At 36.2% G+C, this 22,518-nt stretch overlaps 1 protein-coding gene across 6 annotated transcripts in view; it reads right to left on the bottom strand.

Moving 5' to 3' along the window:
• The window catches only part of LOC131436180 (radial spoke head protein 3 homolog A), a 30,619-nt gene extending 14,564 nt beyond the window's left edge, over positions 1-16,055 (bottom strand). For 2 of the 6 annotated variants that reach the window (XM_058604738.1, XM_058604743.1), the window contains exons 1-3: positions 15,889-16,055; positions 14,929-15,575; positions 6,242-6,597 (exon numbers count right to left, since the gene is read on the bottom strand). In XM_058604738.1, the coding sequence (XP_058460721.1) occupies positions 6,242-6,597; positions 14,929-15,321 (749 nt within the window). In that variant the 5' untranslated portion in view covers positions 15,322-15,575; positions 15,889-16,055. Of the gene's footprint in view, positions 1-6,241; positions 6,598-14,928; positions 15,601-15,727 lie in introns of all 6 variants that reach the window. The other 4 variants (XM_058604740.1, XM_058604739.1, XM_058604741.1 and 1 more) reach the window with 4 other exon arrangements.
• Positions 16,056-22,518: the final 6,463 nt, after the last annotated feature.

The raw sequence follows: 22,518 nt of genomic DNA, 5'->3' as shown, positions 1-22,518 counted from the left end.
TTTTCACGCATGATCACACATTGCTACTAAAAAGTGTGACAAAAACTTAAATAAACATTCTAACATTCTAACATACTCATTTCGCAGTTTAGTTTTGGTACTTTGATAGATTTGATTCATGTTCAAAGTTATCAGATGAAGGGATGCGATGGAAATAGAAGCTCAGATGAAATAGGTAGCCGTTACCCTACATCCATTGACAGTCAAAACATAATGTAAACAAAACGACAAGGGTTCGTCCAATACAGTTTCATGTGCAACGTACTTGTGTAATTGATGTAATGCTGCAGTTCAATTGTTAGACCCTGTACATGATAATTGATGAATCCCTGCGTCTGAGAACGAAGATTCTGACTTGTATCTATCTGCTGCCATTTATTAACAATTTCCTAATCATTAGCTTTACGAGCCTAAGACGAAACGCAAAGCTTATGAAAATGGTTAAGTGCCCTAGCACAAAAATAGGTTAATCTCTAAATGAATTTCCTAGTATTCTTAAAAGCAATTCCCTTTTTTTAGTATTGGGGTTTTGCCGTTCGTATTTTGCTAAAACACGGGAATGAAAGCATTTCTGCCTAAGAAAAATAGTAGCACATGAATTTACAAAAATAGTAAGTTTTTCTGGTAATATAGACCAACTTGGTCTGTACAAAACGGAAGAAAAGAAAACAACTAATTGTATATCTTGACAGTTTGCTTGGAAATTGAGATTTTATTTCAAACGAATACCATTTATTTCTTAAAGTAGCTTGGAGTTTTAGACTGTAAAATCCGAGATCGCAGGATGCTATTAAAAATATTTACTCTTTCATGTTTAATTAATCATATACTCAATGAAGCAAGCTTCATTCTCTTTTTACAACACACATGCTGACACTATGACACTGGTTGAACTTTAGTATAAATATAGATTCCATCAAGGAACAAGAAGTCAAGCGAAGTATTTGTACCTTTGAATAACGATTGAATTATTTGTGTGCACGAAGCGAATACACCATACATCCATGATATTGATTTTAGTATTCTTTAAACTGACGGGTCCACAATAGACAGCAATATATCATCCTAGGATGTGGTGTCGAAAATAAACTGACGGAATGCTATGAATGCATTTACTTGTTAAAGTTCTGTATATATACTACGAGAACGAAATGTTTCCACATACGTTACGGGTTAGAGTAGTAACCTTCGATGAGGTGAATATGTGAGTAACATACTGAGGCCTGAATGTAATTTAGAAATTTGCATATTTTTTATTACGTACCTGACTGAAAATCACCTTATTTTTTGTTTTCTGTTCAACTTAGTTCTTGGCACGCTATTTATGTAAGTGGAACAATGTTGACGTGTGACAATGAATTTTCAAGATTGTTCCATTTATTTAAGAAAATAGGACAAAGCAAACAAATATCAAATGAACAAGAAAAAAAACCCGCTGGATAAAACGCCTTTTTTAACCATTCAAGACTTTTCCAAAGAAAAGTTTTATCACTAACACTATCTTTTCGTAGGATCTTTCTGCTATGCAAGTTTGGCATATGTCTCCTGCTGGAAAAAAAAATCATAAGCTGAAACTATCATAAGGCATCGGTTTTTCGATTTTGGGTCGACTAAATAAGCATTTTATCTGTATAAAACATCTAATAGTCGATTGCTATTTAGTAACTACGTAACAACAATTGGAAACTTGGCACATGGAACTGCAAATCGCTTGGCTTCCCAGGATACGACCGAATGCTGCATGATGAGCTTCAAATCCGCGGCTTCGATGCCGTAGCACTGCAGGAACTTTGTTGGACGGAACAGAAGGTATGGAACAGTGGGCATCGAGCGGCTACTTTCTGCCAGAGCTGTGGCACAACCAGCGTTCTAGGAACGGAATTTGTAGTGTTGGGCAAGATTCGACAGCGCGTGATTGGGTGGCAGCCAATCAGTGATAGAATGTGCGTATTGAAGATCAAGGGCCGTTTTGTTCAATTACAGCATCATCGACATGCACTGCCCACATGAGACGAGAAGGAAGTATTGTACGCGCAGCTGGAACGAACCTACAGCAGCTGTCCACGGCGGGATGTAAAACTCGTCATCGGCGACATGAATGCTCAGGTAGGCCTGTGATCGGGCTGGAGAGCCTGCCCGCGGCAACAAATGACAACGGCCAACGATTGCAGCCTCCCGAGGAATGGTAGTTCGAAGCACCTTCTTCCCCTGCAAAAGTATCCACAAAGCCACCTGGAGATCATCTGATCAACATACGGACCACGTTCTCATCGACGGGCGATTCTTCTCCGACGTCACCAATGTCCGCACCTACCGCAGTGCCAACATTGATTCTGACCACTACCTTGTCGCGGTTTGTATGCGCTCAAAACTATCGACGGTGCACAATACTCGTCGCACAGGAACGCCGGGACTCAATATCGAGCAGCTACGTAGCGTTTGTACTGCAGGGGAATACGCGCAACAACTGGAGCTAGTGCTATCAATGGAAGAGCAGCTTGGCGCGGTGACTCTTGAAAACGGCTGGAGGAATATAAGGTCCGTCCTGAGTAGCACTGCTGCAATACAGCAAGGGCGAGGATGCTGCAACACCGCACGAGAGCAAACGAGGAACGTTACAGACAGGCGCGGAATAGACAGAACACGGTTTTCCGGAGGAAAAAGCGTCATGAGGAAGACCAAGATTGCGAAGCGATGGAACAGCTGTACCGCGCAAATGACACACGGAAGTTCTATGAGAAGGTGAACCGCTCACGTAGAGGCTACACGCCACATGCCGAAATGTGCAGAGATACCAATGGTAACCTTCTCACGAACGAACGTGAGGTGATCGACAGGTGGAAGCAGTACTATGACGAGCATCTGAATGGCGAAGCACAAGATACAGAGAACGACACAGGAAATACATGGGTGCACGCTCAGCCGACGACAGATTCTCAGCACCTGATATGTCGGAGATAAGTGGAGAGATCGGCAAACTGAGGAACAACAAAGTCGCGGGCAATGACCAGTTACCAGGCGAGCTGCTCAAACATGGAGGAGAGGCACTGGCTAGAGTACTGCACTGGATGATTTCTAAGATTTAGGAGGAGGAGATTCTACCGCAGGAATAGATTGAAGGAGTGGTATGTCCCGTCTACAGAAAGAGTGATAAGCTATATTGTTGCAATTACCGTGAAATCACATTACTGAACGCCGCCTACAAGGTACTCTCCCAAATCCTTTGTCGTCGTCTATCACCAATAGCTAAGGAATTCGTAGAGCCGTACAAAGCGGGATTTACTGGAGCCCGTACCACTACGCCACTAAGTGCCTATAACCAGAGTTACATCTTATACATAATGTTGGCAACAAGTCAAAACATTTAATCAGAAATGTTAGTATTTTCATTAGCTTTTATTTGTATTGTATTTGTCAGGTCGTTTGCTCGTTTCGAACAAAGCTGTCATTCCAAACGAATAGATGTCGTTACTCTGTTTATAGGCACTCTAGGTTGAGCCATCTATGAGAAAATGAGAGAGCGACTTTTGAGTTTTTAGTCATTCCGGTACTTTCGGAAGCAGAAGCGTGGACCGGGATAGCCGAAGTCGGTATAGCTAGCAACTAACATAACCTACAAATTGTAACAGTTTTGAGCCAAATTTAGATACTTTTTTACGTTTGTTGCGTTGTCACTCTATGCGACGGTTGGAAATTTCAAACACTAATCACCGGGATCGGAAGTTAAATCCGGACAAAGTTTAGGAATTCGTTAATTTAGTTTTAGAGAATTGATTTCGCCATCTATGATAAAAATGCCGGTTTATGGTTATGGTTTTGAAGTTTCTGATCACTATTTTCGACACTTCCGGATTCAATGTGTAGTCGAAGTCGGTTCGTTTGGTCATCAACTTATACGACACACAAATCTAAAGCATTTTTTATCCCAATTTAGAAGGTTTCTTACGTTTTTGCATCATCGCCTTTAACGACCGTTTTAAATTTTAAACACTCATCATCAGGCTATTCCGGAACCGCGAATCTATGAGAATGTTTTTTTATAATAAAATTTTTATTTGGCTCATTTGCGTTAGCTTAACGTGGCCGATTGTCTTGTTGTTATAGGAGAAGAAGGGACGGCGGCATACTCCCCTAGAGTTAGTAAAGGAATGTGAGGAGGGTGGGATTTACAAAATATTGATTTTGAATTACAATACATCATTCGTTTGTGGCACAATTTTTTTAGTTTTCTGGATCTTTACGTTCTTCAGATTGTAACGTTAGAGATTATCCTTGGCTGGGATGCTTTGTTGGTGTGCTCTGACGTTGATGTGGCGTTTTTAGGTAGTTTTCAGCAACTCAGTCAGTTCAAGGCAGGTGCACTCTCCGAAGCATCGTTTATACAGGTCATACTTTCAGTAGCGTAAAGAAGAGTGCGATAGAGCTGTAGACGAGAGAGAGAGAGAGATAGGGAGAGCACTAAATTTGGGGCATTGATAGTTTTCAAGAAGTTATAGATGAGAGTCATATAAGGAAGATTTCGAGTTGCCAAGACGTCGCGGACTGGTACGAAGGGTGGTATACCTCGGGCCCGAAGGGAACCTATGAGTTGGGACCTGGCATCACAATACTCGACATACATCCAAACAACATGCTCGATGTCATGATAACCCTCACCGCAAACACCATTCTCGGCGAACCCCACACGACGGAGATGCGCGCTGAACATATAATGATTAGACATGAGCCTTGACATTACATGAATAAAGTCACGGCTCACGTCTAACCCCCGGAACCAAGGTTTCGTCAATACCTGTGGAATTATTGAGTGTAACCATCGTCCCAGAGTTCCACTATTCCATGTATTCTGCGAGCTGGCTAGAGTTTTCTGACGACAGCAACTGAAATATTCATTGAAGCAGATTGGTCTTTCATAGATATCACCTTCTAGTGCGCCCACCTTGGCTAACGAGTCCGCCCTCTCATTGCCCCGTATGGAACAATGTGAGGGGACCCAAGCCAAGGTAATCTGGTATGATTTTGCAGATAAAGCACTCAATTGTTCCCGTATTTTCCCCAGGAAAAACGGTGAGAGCTTTCCAGGCTTCACTAAACGGAGAGCCTCAATGGAACTGATACTGTCCTATGCAAGTAGTGATCTGTGGGCAGAGTGTCAATGATCTCAAGGGTATACTGAATTGCAGCTAGTTCTGCGACGTAAACTGAAGCTGGGTCACTGAATTTATAGGAAGCGGTGAAATTTACATTGAATATACCGAAGCCAGTGGACCCGTCGAGATATGATCCGTCAGTGTAAAACATTTTATTACAGTCGACTTCTTTAAATGTATTATTACAATTTTTTGGGATCTCTTGAGGGCGTACAGGATCCGGGATTTCACGAATTTTATTCTTTCATGGATGTGTCGAAAAACACAGTAGAATTAGAAGTATCCACAAAATGAACTCGATTGGGAACAAACGAAGAAGGATTTATATTCTGGGCCATGTAGTCAAAATACAAGGACTTGTGTATTCACGGGTCTGTGAATTAAGCTCGACAAGCTTTTCAAAGTTTTCTATCACCATCGGATTCAAGATGTCGGATCGGATAGTATGAGAAAATGAAGTGAGGTCTATTTAGCAGGTTTCGACCACTACTTTCGGTACCGATATGAATTTGTGTGGTCATTAAATCATAAGAACTGTGAACAAAAAGAATTAATTTACTATTTTTAGGAAATTAGTTTTTTTCTCTCATTACTATGTAATTCAGAATCCGGAAGTCAATTCCATATGAAATTTATATGGGACAATAGTTAGTGCCTTTCATTTGAGCCAATTGTGAAAATCGGTTCAGCCATCTCGAAGAGAAGTGAGTACATAATTTTGTCAAATGCTCACATATACACTCTCACACAAACATTTTGCAATCTTGGCGGACTGATTCGAATGGTATATGACACGGTTCAGAACTAGGTTTTCAGAGTATTTGCATACCCTTTCTATATTAGAAAGCAAAACTATATTGAGAGTTAAGATTCGGAGGATTATCGTTCAAATTAACTATTTGTGCAAGTATTTTTATAATTAAGATTATTCTGATTAGAGGTTCATGTATTTTTTCCCGAAACGACAAACTTGTTTGAAAAGAAATCATTATTTCTGAACTTTCATTACCGCGAGGATTAGCCCTGCGATAATCGGTGATACATATTTTATAACTGGAGAAGAGCATTAAATTGTGCGATTCCATACTTACCTCGCGATGCGATTGGAGCAGTTGTGCTTCGGAGCCCCGTTCGGTGCATTAGCAATAGCCTTGGCCGCATCGGGGTCGGATTCGGCTTCAGCGATAGGGAGTTTATTGTGATGGCTGACACGCTTGTTCAAATACTGCTGGTTGTGGTTGGGATGATTGATATCGTTGTTATTGTTACTGTTAAGGCTGTTCGCGGTCAAAATCCTTGGGCGGCTTTCATATGCATACAGACGTCGTAGAGTAGCCGCCGAGGGGGCCAACACCGGTAGTTCTTTGCTTGGTTGTAGGAATATGCCCTTGGGCACAGTTGTAATGAATAGAGGCTTTCTTTTCACGTTAACATCCTGGGAACTAGCCTACGGTGTTGGGAGGCAAATTGCAGTAGGTCCAAATTTAAGTAATCCATAATTTAATCATGTGTGAAGTACCAAAGTTTCGGTAGCTATCAAATTAGTTTTGGTATTGGAGCAGCTGAAATCCACTTTTTAGTAAATGTGCATTTATTTTTCCATAGTAGTGGTAGAGTCAAACGTGTATATAAAAAGCAATTATTGAAACTGCAATTAGCTGCACGAGTCTTTAAAACAGTGAAAGGTCTATTTGTATAGTGAACATTTTCTAGTGCTGGACTATGCAGTTGAATACAGACGTTCTGAATTAATGTAATGGGGGTGTTAATCACATGGTTAATGTGATTTTTTAAGTTTTGCTGTTTGGTATGATCTCATTATTTTTAATTTGATCAAACGAATCGAAGCAATGGTGTCTTTTCGGTTGCAATAAAAATTTACCCTTGAATATAATATGCGATAATCTGTTTCACTTCTGTATACATTGATTATTCATTAAAATCATAGTAATGTATTGAAGTACTATATGGGCATTACCCCAATCAATATCGAAAAGTGGAACTAGGTCAGGGCAGTTATGGACTATCATCACAAATACTTATATTAAACTCAAGCCAACCCCGCATCATTAGAAGCGCAGAGTATTGAGTGAAGCATGACACATGTTCTTGCCTTCGCTCTAATACATTATACACAACTAATAATAGTTCGATGGCATGAATAGAAACTGTGAAACGGCTGTCTCAGTCTTATAATACAAACGAATGTTGTTTACTGTCCGACGTTTCGGCCTTTGATGTAGGCCTTTTTCAAGGAAAACTGGAAAATTTATTGTGTTACATTGACAAAAACATAGAGCGTTGAACAAATAATACAATGTAAAAACTTACTAAAGTCTATCGTTTATAGTCAAAATTTGTCGATGTCTGACGCTACGTTGTCTGGTCAATTTTAGAACATGCTTTAAAATACTACGAGAAAATGGTCATTTACTTAAAAACTGAATCAAAAGTTATTTAAAAACAATTCTTACTATTGACTGCATAACAAATATTTTGCTTGCATAAATCACGTACAGTGTCACAACTACTTAGTTTAACGACTATTCTGAAGCTTTCATCATGGTGATCAAAAACAATGAGCTTATCAACGTTATTAGGTAACGTTGTCGTTGAAAAAGCTCAGCAAAGTGCTGTGTAGAGTACGGTAGTATTGGTGTTTATCGGAGAGTTTTCATTTCTTATCGTATTTGATGGATTTGATAGAATGTAGAATACCAGCGTAAGTGGTGTTGAGGCCTTGTACATCGGTGCGATGAATAGATACAAAATGACTATATGTAAATTATAGTCCTTCGTAGTTCTCCCCAGCATATTTTGAAGCACAAGTATTAGGTTGCATTTTTTTTACCAGTGAGCAACTCAATAAGTTCATTGTGAATGATAATTTAAAGAAAGTTTCCAAAGTTCATTCTAGCGAAAAAGGTGCATTGAATTTAATGTACACAGTTAAAAACGACTAGTTCCATATCATTCAAGAAAACTGTTCATACCAAACGGGGGTATCACAAATAAACATTTCATTCAACGATGCTGCTCATGCAGTGTTAAATCGCTTTTTAATTGTAGTTCATACTCATGTTTTTCAAAGATGGTATGATCTTTAGAACAAAAGTTTTCTGAACCGAACTAACAACTTTTTACTATGCTGATGTGATCAAATACCGCTCAATCATTTTATGAATTTCTCTCATATTTTGTTGAAATTATATTTTATACTTTTTACATTCTTCACTAATGAGACACTAAAAAGTATTGTTCAAACGTTGTTATTCTACCCCCAGTACAGGTATGCATTTTGACATGACATCGAAAACGAATTTTCCAACTTTCTAATTAGTATGTTTATATTTGTTAGTTAGACATTAAATTATAAGTTCAAGTCATCTAGGGTTCTAAAGTAGAAGTTAGGATATGACATGACATTAGTTTTGAAACCTGTTTGTCACATTCGTCCCGCAAGTACCAATATTATAATGACTTGAAATCAAATCAACAAACCGTAAGCAGCCATTTTTGATTTTCAAATATTTTCAACCATTGATATAAAAGTTCGTTTACAAAGTATCTATAATAACATTCATAGCAGAAACATTTTTGCGAACTTCCATTTCTGTTTGTAAAGGGTGATTAGAGTGTACACGACACGCGTCACCAGGGATTTGTTCGCTATGTTTGCTACTAGTAGTTGTGTAGCGTTCAATGCCTTAAATATTGGTCGTAAGTGAAAACCCGGAACAGTTTGGTGTTTCCATACCTAATGTGACGATTACCACCATCAACATTTTTATATGGCCAACCAACATTTTTATCTGGCATCTGACATACGAAAATTTCGAATTCAATTCTCTTCATTTTGAATATCTCTGATGCATTCAAATAATGTATCAAATTCAAGTACGTAAATGTGAATGGTTTTTACTTAGCGACATATAAACATACAAACATATATGCAAAAAATATTAAATTAAAACTAAATATTACAACCAATTTTTTTATACAGATTAGAGGTTCACGCACTTCTACGTACAACGTCTTACAAAATAAGAAAAAAATTCGAGTCGATTGGATCAGAGTTTTATTTTTATCGTGTGAACGGACGTTTTCGGGAAAACTCGCTTCAAATTTTATGTGCTTGGCATGGCGTGAGTAATTTCAATGAACAATATCTCTGAAAATATTCAAAGTACAACTTTGAAACTTTGTAATCATGTTCTCAGACAACATATCAATCTATTGAAACAATAACTGATCTCTGGAAAAAGTGACATCACTGAGCTACAAAAAGATATTTTCCTGTCTATTAAAACAACATTTACTGTGCAAATGTGATATTTGTAGCAATCTTAAAGCATTTTTATTGGGCTCATTCAAAAAACAGAATAACCCAATGAAAAGATACATTATATTGTCGAAATCGATTTTTTGTTTTGATACCAGATGTCTTAGAAATTTATTAAATGTGCAATCAAGAATAAAATTGAAGAACATGATTGGGAATTTTTAAAAATTATTGATTCATGCTGACACATATAAAATATCCAGTACCAAATGTAAAATACCGGTCTAGGTGATCTAAGAGTCATTTGATCACTATTGCAAATTTGATCACTATTGCAAACAAATGTCTAGCAAATTCATTTAAAACTCCTATTTCTAACTCCAGTATCATGAATCAGAATTATATACTCATTCTCTATGTTGTTGAATCTTTTAAGCAATTACCGCTTTGCGGAATTCGAAAGTCACCCATTTCCTATAAAACACAGAAAAATTTTTTAAAGATGACATAGTTCTACAAACGATACAATTCATAACTACACAATTTGCAAATTCATAACTACAATAATTTGCACTTGGCTACCAAGTGCCGCTGTTTGGCTTTATATGTATCAATTATTCATTAGGCATATATGTGCTCTGTGGCTCAGTCGGTTAACTGGAGTGCTTTGTGATGTAATGTTTCTCGGTTCAAGTCGCGCTGTTGCTATAAATCTTTTGTTTTTTATTTGATTCGATTTCAAGCCATGTTATTTTCAAATCACACAATTTTACGTGTTCTTGAATATAAATTTATGTGAAATAGGATGCTCCATTTATGTGCGTCTTATAAGATGTAAATACGCAAGAACTGGGAACTGTACTGTATAGTGCAGAGTAAGGCATTTTAAAAGCCAAAAAATGGTAACAAAAAGAAAAGAGATCTAGTAAAAAAACCGATATGTTTTTGTAAAATCTATATCGGAAGATTTCTCGAATGCTTCCATGCTTTGAAACAAACGATACGACCTGGTAATTGTGTACACATGATTTCATTTTATTCAGTTTACAAAAATGAGAGCGTATGTATTTCTAAAGCATTTACTTTGTGTAGCCGGAAATTAGAGATTCGAGATGGGTAGAACGTCGAATTGCACCGATTACCTGGCTGTCTCTTAAAAGTACAGCATTAGCAAGGAAGCAGTTAAGAAAATTCCTTTAAAACTAAAATCGCCCTAAGAAACGTAGTACATGGTTTGAATAGCAAAGTGACTCGGAACCCTCATTTATTCGTATGGCAAACAACGCCAAACATCTTAAGTACGCTAAGTAGCATCCCTTTCGGTTCTTTAGACGGATGAATCAAAACAAGGAAGTCGAATCCGGATATTTCAATAGCAGCTGATTGTAGCATAAAAACTTTCGAGTCTATATTTGTGACCGTTGTTATTCAAACTTTAGTGGATAGATTGATATGAAATTTGGTATTGGGCCATCTAGAAGCTTGTTCACAACAAAAATATACACGGTTCGAAACTATTCGAACTTTTCATTCCATGTAGTACTGTTCGAAAGCTACAACCTTCAGTTACAAAACGCATTTGATTTGAGGTACATAATCCCACTTATACAGGTGCAATCTGAGTCGTATATCGAAAATGGTGGGGGAAAATGGCCAGTTACATTTTAACGCAAGATACAATCAATTTTGTCCATGATATATGAAACACGATGAAAAAAAAATGTGTTGATATGTACTCGAAAATAGTGTTGGCCTTCATAAAATCAGCAATTTTTGGCGAAAAACAACAATAAATTTTCTACTCAGATCGAGTCTAGTGGCTATTTTTGCCCCATCAAATAGTGGGCATTATCACCCCACCGCTTCGTTTCGATTTTGCGAAGTCATAACACAAACAAAAGTTATTTTATCGTTAAGGCCTGAGGACAGTGAGTCGCGCATAGATTTTGTGTTTATTAACCTTGTTGCGTCGATTTTGTTTCTCTCCTTCTCTTCCCTTTTTTCCGAACGCTACCAGGAAATTGAAGTGAATAAAATAGCGGACGCATTCAAACTGACTGTGTTTTACAGAAAAATATAAGACATAATTTTTGTCGCAACAACATATATGTTTTATGTACTAATCGTATCTAAACTAAATTATCTAGACTAGATTTTAGATTAAAGTCTTCAAAGTCGAGATACCCAAACATTCTGGAACCAGAAAATTTTACTTTTGACGAAAAAACTGCCACTTTTGTACTCACCGACTACTGAGGCTCAACTGAGTACACTGTATGTCAAATGCAGGGATGCCAGGTTATTTTTTTCAAAAATCTGTGATTAAACCCAAAACCTGTCTGTGAAAATCTGTGACCGTTTTCCGTACTACAATAGCAGTTCAAAATCAATTTGGTGAGCAAAAAAAAAAAGGTATCACTACCAACACGCTCTGTACCTTTTTCCTCTACCGCTCTGTACTTTTTGGTGTTAAACCACAGACTAACAGACATGACAGTATGAGTAAATTCTTATAAAAATATTTTTGCGTGATGCACTAGTTCCACCTATATTGTACTGCGCGAACTATTTACTATCGGTACACCCCTTGTGTAATGTAAAAGTTAATTTACTAGTTGGTTCCCCCACGTTTGTCAACACCGATCAGCTGCTTGCAGGGATGCCTGATTTCATCATAATATTTGGAAATGAATCGTCACAGTAAATTATTATATTACGTTAATAATATATTAAACTTTTTAGCGATGTTGGAAGGTAACCATTTATTTTTCTCAACATTGTTCATCTAGACTATTTTTTATTGTGTTGGTAATTTTCACCCGAAATTAAGTGGCGGCAGATCAGAAGCAAGTAAATATTGCCACTAAACGGGTTCGATTTTGTATTGCGTTGAAGGATGAGAGGTAGGCACAATTTTGTATATAGTTTTGGCAATATGTATTAAATCTGTATCCTGCATGAAATTCGCATACAAATGCAAATACATATCAATACATTACAGGTAATTCTGTATGAATGGCAACTCTGTTGGTAAATGAAAAAAATAAACACAGTCTAGATGACAGACAGGATGTTTTTGATAGGGTAACGTAGCGCCATCATGACACATGTGAGTACTGTCCCAAATAAAGGAATATTCGAAATGACAGTTAAAATGATTGAAGAATCTAATTTGAGTGTCCTGTCTGTTAGTCTGTGGTTAAACTGTGCTCGATTTCCAAAATCTGTGAGAATCTGTGATTAATTCAAGAATCTGTGAAAATCTGTGATCATTTTCGGAAATCTGTAAAAATCTGTGTCATTTTAATAATCTCGCTACCCATTCCCCGTACCATTATAGCAAATCGAATTTAATTTAGTGAGCAAAAAAAAAGGTCTCACTACCAACAGGCTCTGTACCTTTTTCCTCTACCTCTCTGTACTTTTTGGTGTTAAACTGTTCTCGATTTCCAAAATCTGTGAGAATTAATTCAAGAATCTGTGAAAATATGTGATCATTTTCGGAAATCTGTTAAAATCTGTGTCATTTTAAAAATCTGTGCAGAAAATTCAAAATCTGTGAAACACATATTAATCTGTGAACCTGACATCCCTGGTCAAATGTGCATAAGCCAAATATAGCTAATGCTCGGGCCTACACTGAGGCAAAAAATATATGGAATTTCATAATGATATTGTATGGTTTTTAGCCACAAAAATATCGTATACGAATTGGAAGTCTAATAAAAAGCCTCATGAAATTCATACGAAAGTTTTAGGAACAAGGTGCGATATTTCTTTCATAAACATAACTTCTCTCATATACTGTGGAATTTATAAGTAGTTCGTATAAACACTATAATAGTGATAGATGTTATGTATATTGCATAGTCATAAACATTATAATAGAGGTATATTTTTCATATTAATCCTTTGAAATGGTGATTTTGGTGATTTTTGATGCATCATAAGATTTGCCTTATGATTTTACCTGCTCATTTTGCCTGAGTGTACGTATTGAGGCTAAATTTCTGTTTAAGCTGTTAGTAGAACATTCTCACTAATAGTACTGTTGTTGCACCTTTTAATTTCACTATGCCACGTCATTACACTCTCACAAAGTCATTATTTTCACAGTTACTGTTTTCACAAAAGTGTATCAAACGTTGTAATACAGATTCGTATTTCGGAATGTTATTTACATCCTTCTTCAATGTATCGGTTTTATAAGTTTATTTAAAATTTGCATTTTCACCCCGGTCTCTCTTACTATAATTTTAAAATTCTAATAATTCAAATTGACCCACCTGTACTACATAAATAAGCATAAGTAGGGATGAGAAATATGGTCGGAGGAGGTTGAATGTGTTAAGTTCCGCATGGTATTTTTTATTTTGTATATTTAACATTAATTTCATGTTTATTCACCATCAACGATTGGTTTTATGTTATTTTCTCTACGTTTAACAATCACTCTACCCTCTCTGTTCCATTAAAAAATGTTTTTCTTTCAAAATATTTTTGAAACTACTGATGAAAAGCTAATCTAAAATCCTTGAGACTATACTTTAAATCGAATAAAATAAATAATTCGATATAACGACGCAGAGGTTAGACTAAAAATAATTGTATATTGAAAATCTACATGTAGGGGAACCCGATCATCAAGCCCTAACAAGTTTATAACAAAAGTCATTAAAAACAGTTCAAAATGTAAAATCAATCATTAAACCAAAAAGTCTCCGCTTCACCTTTCCCCTACGGCGATCTCCAAAATAAATCAATCGGTAAAAATATTTAAAAATTATAGAATAATTGAAGGTTCGAGTTGTGTCTCTGAGGTATACGAAATCAGTAATTTATACTTTTAAAATGAAGTGTGTGTGTTTGTTTTCCCAAATTTTGATGTGCAGAAAAATGAAATCTTGAATTAGAGAAGTTGAAAATTTTGAAATCGTTTCAAAAACTAAGCTTAGTGACACTATAGATTATTGCTCAAGTTGTTAAATACAGATTTTATTTTCTTGGGAAGGAATTTCCTTTAGTTAAAAATAAATGAGAAATCAAGAAATGGTTTATTTTTGAAATATTGGGTTACAAACCATAAACAATTCTTCTAAAAACTGTTTGTTTTGAATCATTTAGGGACAAGGCCTGTTGGCCTGTAGGTAGTAACTTTGGATCGTCCGAGACGTTAGGAAAAAAATCTGGCACATAAAGTAGATTGAATTTTTACGTCAGCTTAGCAGTTTATGTTGAACTACTAAGTTTCACTAACTGGTGAGTCAAAAACGATAGCAAGGTAGCTGGTTTTGATTGAATCTTTGGAATACTGTAAATTTTTAATTATTATGTATTGTCAAAATATACAGTGCGTCTCCTCCAGCTTTTATATGATGGAGGTTCATTTGATTCTGGGTGAATACTTTAGCCACACCTGTCTTTTCAGCCAATTATATTCCGGAAGGTTGCAATTCAATACCAAAACTAATTGATAAAAAAAACTACTTAACCTACATTTTTGGATGAGCGCTTGGAGGAATCATTTTGCAACCGTCGTAGTTTAGCATCCAGTTCTTTAGTAAATTCATTATGCTTTACCCGGTCCGTTTTCTTTCCTACGCTCACCACTGTATTGAGAGTGACGATGGTGTTGATGTTGTTGTTACTATCACTGTTGCTATCGGGGTTTTCCTTTCGTATAATTTGGGCTTCCAAGTCACGTAGTAATTTGTAGTCCGGGTGCAGATTAATGATGTGTTGTCCTTCGATTACTTCTCTGTTGTGCCGAAGTGGCCGCACAATGGCATTAGGTTTTTCTATTCTCCGGAAATGATCTACTTGTACAATCGCAAACTCCGGGCTTTCTTCCAAAAGATCCTCTTGCCGGCGTGTTGATAATGTTGGCATTTTCTTGTAAAACCACGCTTGTTTGAGCTGTAGATAAAACTCCGAACTTTGAATGAGAGAACTATCTCTTCTAAAGCAATAACACTGGGCATGGCAGTTGCAAGTTGATACCGCTTAAAAAAGCTGAATCACTCATTTTTGTATTACGTGTCTTCATTATATAGTCACACTTCACCGTTAAAACACACACTGATACAGATAAAGAGCGCTGAAGCAAGTGTTAATTGCGAACCAAGTGAAAACCAACCGAAAATCTGATTCGATGAAAAAAAACACGTGCTATGAAAAATACTTATAATTTCATACTAAAAATTTAACATTTTCGAATGGATGGTAAAAAAAAACAATTAACTTTTGACCACCAAGCGCATTGAAAACGAAATTGATGAGAGCGTTTATTATTTACGTTGAGGAAAGTCACGGGCAGGAAATCAGCCACAGAATGCACTATTATTCGACCTAAATTGGGGTGAAGTCCACTAATGAATAATGCAAATGAAAGGAAAAGTCGATATAGGCGAGTACAGTTAGCAGTCACATCTGTTCAATCATGAACAACTATTTTACATTCAAGAAATTTCATCGCTTTCGGTCATGGTGAGACTGTATCAGAAAAGCTTCACACAAATCAAAGAACTTATGATTGTTTCACTAAAAAAAAACTAAGAACATCCACTTCTAGGAAGTTGCAGAAAACTGGACTGAACTCGTCGACAGCCGACGTCCGAATGACCATCGCACAACCTTTCTTTATGTGGTCAGTCCATCAGCACTACCACAGCATAGGAGCTTTATGCTGTGACGGCCAAGTGAAAAGGAACTGCAAAAGCACCTGCCAACTGGTAAGGAAACTTATCTGCCGGTATGCTAGCTGTGATGGTGACACACAGGAAAAGTGGTTCTATCGTTGTGTACAGCTGTTAGTATATTAGTACACTGGTTCAATTTATAGCTCTACACACTTCGTTCTTCGTCCGGTAGTTAAGCACCTAACGTGAGGCTAGCATTAAGTACATAAGAGTTTCCGTTCTAAGTGATGTTACAGTTTTTCACTTTTCTTTTTATAAGCGGTGTGGCGGACAGTCTCATAGACCGCATATTTATTCGTTCGAAGTGCTTTGCACAGTCTACTCAAAGAAAAACTTTTATTGATGAAAAATTAGATACTAAAACGATAATTTTGCTTATATTGGTGAAGTTATGGACAATTTCATGAGAGTTGAATGGTTATGTACGTTTGTAAAGTTATTCTCGTAGAAAGACAGATGATCAAAAAAACCACGAATGGGTTCGCTAGATACCTAGATACCTAGATACTGATAAAGCTAGTCTGATAAAACTAAATACATACTAAATGAACTTTACACTCGGAGTCGCTGTTACAACAAAAGCTGTCTAGTCTTTTTTCTCTTAATCATTCATATGCGAAATCGATGTAACTTTAGTTCAGAGTCTTTTGACAACGACTTCCGGTGTTACAAAGATTGACATGTAACCATGTTACGCTTCTACGTAACTGTGAACTGTAGATCGTCGGGATGTTTTACGAGCTAAATGTCATCGTTTCTCTTGTTTTTGAATTCTTCATACAGAGAGGCTATACAATTACTGTGGAACTGATTTTATCAAAAATCACAAAGCATGTTTTATGCAGCTGATTTTAGCTACCATTTCATATACAAAAGTGCAGGATTTGATTCGTTTTATTTCGTTTAATTGATTTAAAAAACTAAATAGAACATGAGAGGTAAGTCAACCAACTGGAATTAAATCAGCCTTAATCAATCAATAATTAATGTTCAGAATGGACTCTAAATTCTTCTAGCATGTAGGTTTCAGCCTATAACTAAACAATTTTTGGATGAACCTATCAAACTTCGTTTCAAACAAATGAATATCTTGTTATCCTGTTGAATGCGGTTCCATTCTATCCGGATTAGTATAGTCGGCGTGTAATTGGCAACACAAGAAAGTACGAAATTTCCAAAACAGTTTTGAAAACTATTTGAGCTTGTAGGCTTGGCTATTTGATGGCCGTAAAAACTTACTGCAACTGTGATGTCCTCGGAGTTTCGGTTCCGGAAACAGTTAGTCAAAATCTCCAATATGCAACTCGCACTGAATTGTTGTGAAATGTTAATGTCTTAATTTGAAAGGCACCATCACACCACTAAATGGATTAAAACAGGTTTTTTCTCTTTCACATAGCGTCTTCGATTTTTACCTTTTTTTATATATATAAAAAATAGGTATAGAATTCGCTCAAACTTTAGAAAATTTTTCCGAGGCCCGGAGGGCCGAGTGACATATACCAATCGATTCAACTCGACGAACTGAGCAAATGTCCGTGTGTGTGTGTGTGTCTGTATGTGTGTTGTCAACTAAGAGGTCGAGATCTCAGAGATGGCTGGACCGATTTTGATCAAACTAGTCGCAAATGAAAGGTCTCCCCGTCACCCAAAACGCTATTGAATGGTTTTGAGATCGGATGTTTACTTTTTGAGTTATACGAAGTTTTATGTCAAAATTTTTAGTTTTTTGACAGTATATGTCACAATTGATCTTGAAAACAGAATATGTTTTCAGACTTAGATTCCACATGGTAATAGCTATCCAACAAGCCATAGATTGTTAAAATCCGTCCATTTTTAACGGAGATATCGAGATTTTTGTGTAAACGACTTTTTTTCCCTAGGAGGCGCTGTATGACAAAGAAATGCTTGGGAGCAACGAAAACACGGTTTTTTATACTGTTACATACAATTGTTTCTAAGTACCAAAAAGACTGTGTACAGCATCCTTTTTCATGACATTTAGCCTGGGACCGATTTTAGCACGGCTCGTTTTTTGGCAACACAATCGTTCGAATATGACATATATAAACCAGATGATGGAAGAATTTTTTTTAATTATATTGTTTTAAACTACTTACAGCAATAAATGCTGGAAGAACATAACATCCATATACAATTCGAATCAGTTCGTCGAGATCAGCAAATGCGTGTGTGACAAATAATTTCACTCAATTTTCTCGGAAAATTTCTTTTCTACATTCAGATTCATACGAAAAGTCGTATGCTCCCAAACAAAGTTCCTGAACTATGTTTGGTTCCGACCTCTGGTTCCGGAACTACAGGATGATATGTGAAACGAAATCAAAATTGTATAACTCATTCTTCTCGTAGATGGCTGAACCGATCTAAGATTCAAATGAAATCTAAGAATCATCTAAGATTCAAATGAAAAGTTTCAAGATTCTATAAAACATCTTGTCAGATCCAACTTCCGGTTTCGGGGATACAGGGTGATTGGTATAAAAATGTCTATACCGCATAAATTAATCAGGTTTATCGGGTTAGCAGATTTGGATAGTCGATAAAAAAATTAACTTTTTTCAGTTTTAGTGGTATTCAGTTGTCGATTCAGAAGGCACCTAAAAATTTAATTCGTGCTATGATTTCTCAAAGATGTCTTTACTGGTTTTCAAATATTTTGAAACAAATGTAAACTATACAGCTTCTCAGGTGAATTTTTCTGACTTCGGCCATACCGATTTTAGAATTCCGGTTCCAGTATAAAATCGTTTCTTAAAGCTCAATCGTTTTCTCAAAAAAAGCCTAGTCAAACTTCAGAAACGAAAATTCAAATTCAACTAAACTTATAAACAAAATTAATTCATTTTATTCATACATACAAAAATTATTTAATTTTATCCAACTATGACTTCTCGAATTACATGATGATGAATTTTTAAAATTCAAACCGATCTATGACAATCCCGAAAAGCTTCAAAGTTGGACTCGAAACTGTTGTAATTTATTCGTCATATGGCCATACGAATCGGTTTGGGTTATGCTAGTTCCTGAATACCGGCTCTGGAAGTACCTTAAATTACCGTAAACTCTAAAGTGTAACTTACATATCATGGAATGTTTAATCGATTGTTACACTTTTAGATTCAAATTCGATCCGATTTGCTGTTTCGACATTACAGAGTAATGAGTGATTAAAATCTCAAATTGCCACTTGAATCGACGGACATTAGAAGAATGTCATGAAAACTGAAACACCGAGAAATATTCATGCAAAAAACACATGCGGATTGATAAAAAAAGGTATCATCTCACTGCTAGGTGGATTAAGCACGTTTTTCCTTTATGTTTCGTCTTCGACTTGTCGATGCAAAGCAGTTCAAATTGAACTGTTAGGCAGACGTGAAGTGCAACTTTATTTTAGATTAGAATTAGAATGTGTATTCAAATGTCCCGAACGAAAGGACCTTTGTGACCGACCATAGGTTATAGATATTGAAGGGTTTTGGTTAAAAATAACCAGTTTGCGCTAAGGGTACATAACTATTTTCATTTATTTTTCCTTAGCGTTTCATCTTCCACTCGAATTTCTCGAGGATGGCTGGACTGATTTTCACTAACTTATGACGTTTTCGCTTGAGAAAACTGAAACTGATCCAGGATAGTTTCATGAAACTAACACTTTCCACGAAACTGTGTTGGGTTCGCACTTAGCAACGGGGGTTTGAGCAAACCTGAAATGAAACCCAGGTTCGAAACTGACTCGATTTTCAGTTCAACAACGTTGACACTAGGTTCGAAACTGGATTCAAACAAACGGTTTGACAGCAGTGGAGAGTGGAAACTGGGTTAGGTTTGGGAACAAGCGAAAACGACATTAGATTTAAATGAAAGGTCTCTTGGTTCCATGGCCTGCTATTGAATTTTATTTGGATCAAACTAAAAAAAACGAGATGAAACGAGCAAAAAAAAAAATGACTTGCGGTATTGGAATCATAGGTTGAGAAGTATAAAACGCGCTTAATCCACCTCGCAGTGAGATGGTACCTTTTTTCATCAATCAGCATGTGTTTTTCGCGTGAATATTCTTCGTTGTGTTCAGTTTTCATGAAATTATTTGAATGACCGTCGTTTTAAATGAATTGTAATTAAAATTTTGGAACTGCAAAACGAATCAAACATAGAAATTGAATGAAACCTTGAAATTGTGCCTTTCAATCTAAACGTGTGACAAACGATTAAGCATTCCATGAGATGTAGAAGTGAATTTCTCTTCAATGTTTTAGTTATTTTTTATGGTATCAATTAGTATATCGAATAAATTACAATATTTTTGAGCCCAACTTTGAACATTTTTTGGTATCGTCATATTCTATGACGGTTTAAATTTTAAAAACTCATCACATCATAATTTCAAAATTGGAAATTGGAATCGGATAAAATTCACCAATTTTGTATGTAACCATAAGTTTATTTTAATTTGAATTCTTGTTTATTAAATTCGTTTTGACCTTCTTTTCGCTTCTGTATTTCCGATGTTTTCGGAAACGGAAATCGGTGTAGCCGAAGTTAGTTAAATTCGCCAAATGGATTGTAAACCATTTCATTAAAAATGTTTAAAAATCAGTGTAGCCAACTTAGAGAAATCGTAGTGCGGTCCACATAAAAATTTTAGGTACCGTCCAGGATCGAAAACCGAATACCAGTGAAACTGACATAAGTTTATTTGGTCATCGATTGTCAAAATCTGTGAACCCGATAAACCCGATAAATTTATGTGAAATTTTTTCTCTGATCACCCTGTATCTCCTGAAACGGAAGTCAGATCTGATTAAAAAACAAGCAGTTTTATGGGAATTTAGGAACTTTTATTTGAATGTTAGATGGACGAAATCGGTTCAGCAATCTACTAGCAAAATGAGTGACATTATGTTAATTTTAGTCGGATCCAAATGAAATTCAGAAACCTTATATGGGAACAAAGGACTGTTCATATGAGTATAAGTTTGTAGAAATCAGTTAAGCCATCTCCGAAAAAAATAATTGAAATTATTTTTCACACATAAATTTGCTTATCTCGACGAACTTCTTCGCATGGTATAAGGCTGTAAGAAGTGTTCTTCCACAAAAAGAATACTACCATCTTTCTAATGCATATGTCATGTTCGAACGATTATGTTGTCAAAAACGAACCGCGCTAAAATCGAAACGTCATGAAAAAGCGCTGAGCATAGTCTTTTAGTTATTAAGAAACAATTGCATAAAACAGTATTGAAATCGCATAACTCAAAAAGGGGTGATGGGGAAACCTTTCATTTGCGACTAGTTTGATCAAAATCGGTCCAGTCATCTATGATAGAGTTGATAACACACATACACACACGGACATTTGCTCAGTTCGTCGAGGTGAATCGATTGGTATATGACACTCGGCCCTCCGAGCCTCGGAAAATTTTTCTAAAGTTTAAGCGAATTCTATACCTATGTTTATAAAAAAGGTAAAAATTTCATTTTCAAGAGCGTGCTTTTATACCCATAGTAAAAATATTAGAAAATTTAATGTAATAGAATCTCAACATTGACAATAAACAGTAAAGCCGAAAATCTGAATCAGATATAAATTTCCATTAAATTTCTGAAAAATCTTTCACATTTTAATATTATGTTTGTTTTCTACCAATTTTCTATGCAGCGTAAACTTTTAAATAGATAAAATTCATTTTCTGTATATCAACTGTATTTTTCTTCATGACGGATAGAGATTTACATGTTTAACACGTCTAACCGATTCCGGAAATACCGGAATAGTGGTCAAAAAGTCTAAAACAAAACTCTTTTAATTTTTTCTAAGACGACTGAGTAGATTTTCACTATCTTAGAACCAAATGAAAGGTTTCGCTGTCGCATAGATTCCTGTTGACTTTTGTTTGGATCCGACATCTGGTTCCGGAACAACAGGGTGATTTACATTTTAAACGGTCGTTTAGAGTGTAAATGCGAAAAAAATAAAGAATTGGTTCAAAACTGTTTATAAATTGAAGAGGTTATGCAAGTGTATACCCAAACAAACTTTTTTTTCTTATTCAGGATTCGGGGAAATGTATTTTGATGAATCTCTGATTAAAATTTATGAAGACATGAGTTATATGAAAAAGGCATTATCACACCACTAGGTGGATTGAGTCAGGGTTTCTCTGTTTATCTAGCTGCTTTTGTTTTCCTTTTTAAGCTGCTACTCTACACTATTCTCTTCCTTGAGTTTTCTTAGTTTGCATTCTTTGGCTTTCATTTGATCTTGATTGTCTTTACCGCAATTTTTTGGAGCTCTGGGTTCGAAGTTAAAATTGATGTTTTGGAAGTCAAGGAAAAATTATCGCTCAAAGAC

The sequence above is a fragment of the Malaya genurostris genome, chromosome 3, assembly GCF_030247185.1.
Source record: "Malaya genurostris strain Urasoe2022 chromosome 3, Malgen_1.1, whole genome shotgun sequence".
In the NCBI taxonomy this organism is placed as follows: Eukaryota; Metazoa; Arthropoda; class Insecta; order Diptera; family Culicidae; genus Malaya; species Malaya genurostris.
The sequence above is the reverse complement of the archived record's forward strand: the minus strand, read 5'-3'. Positions and strand labels throughout refer to the sequence as shown.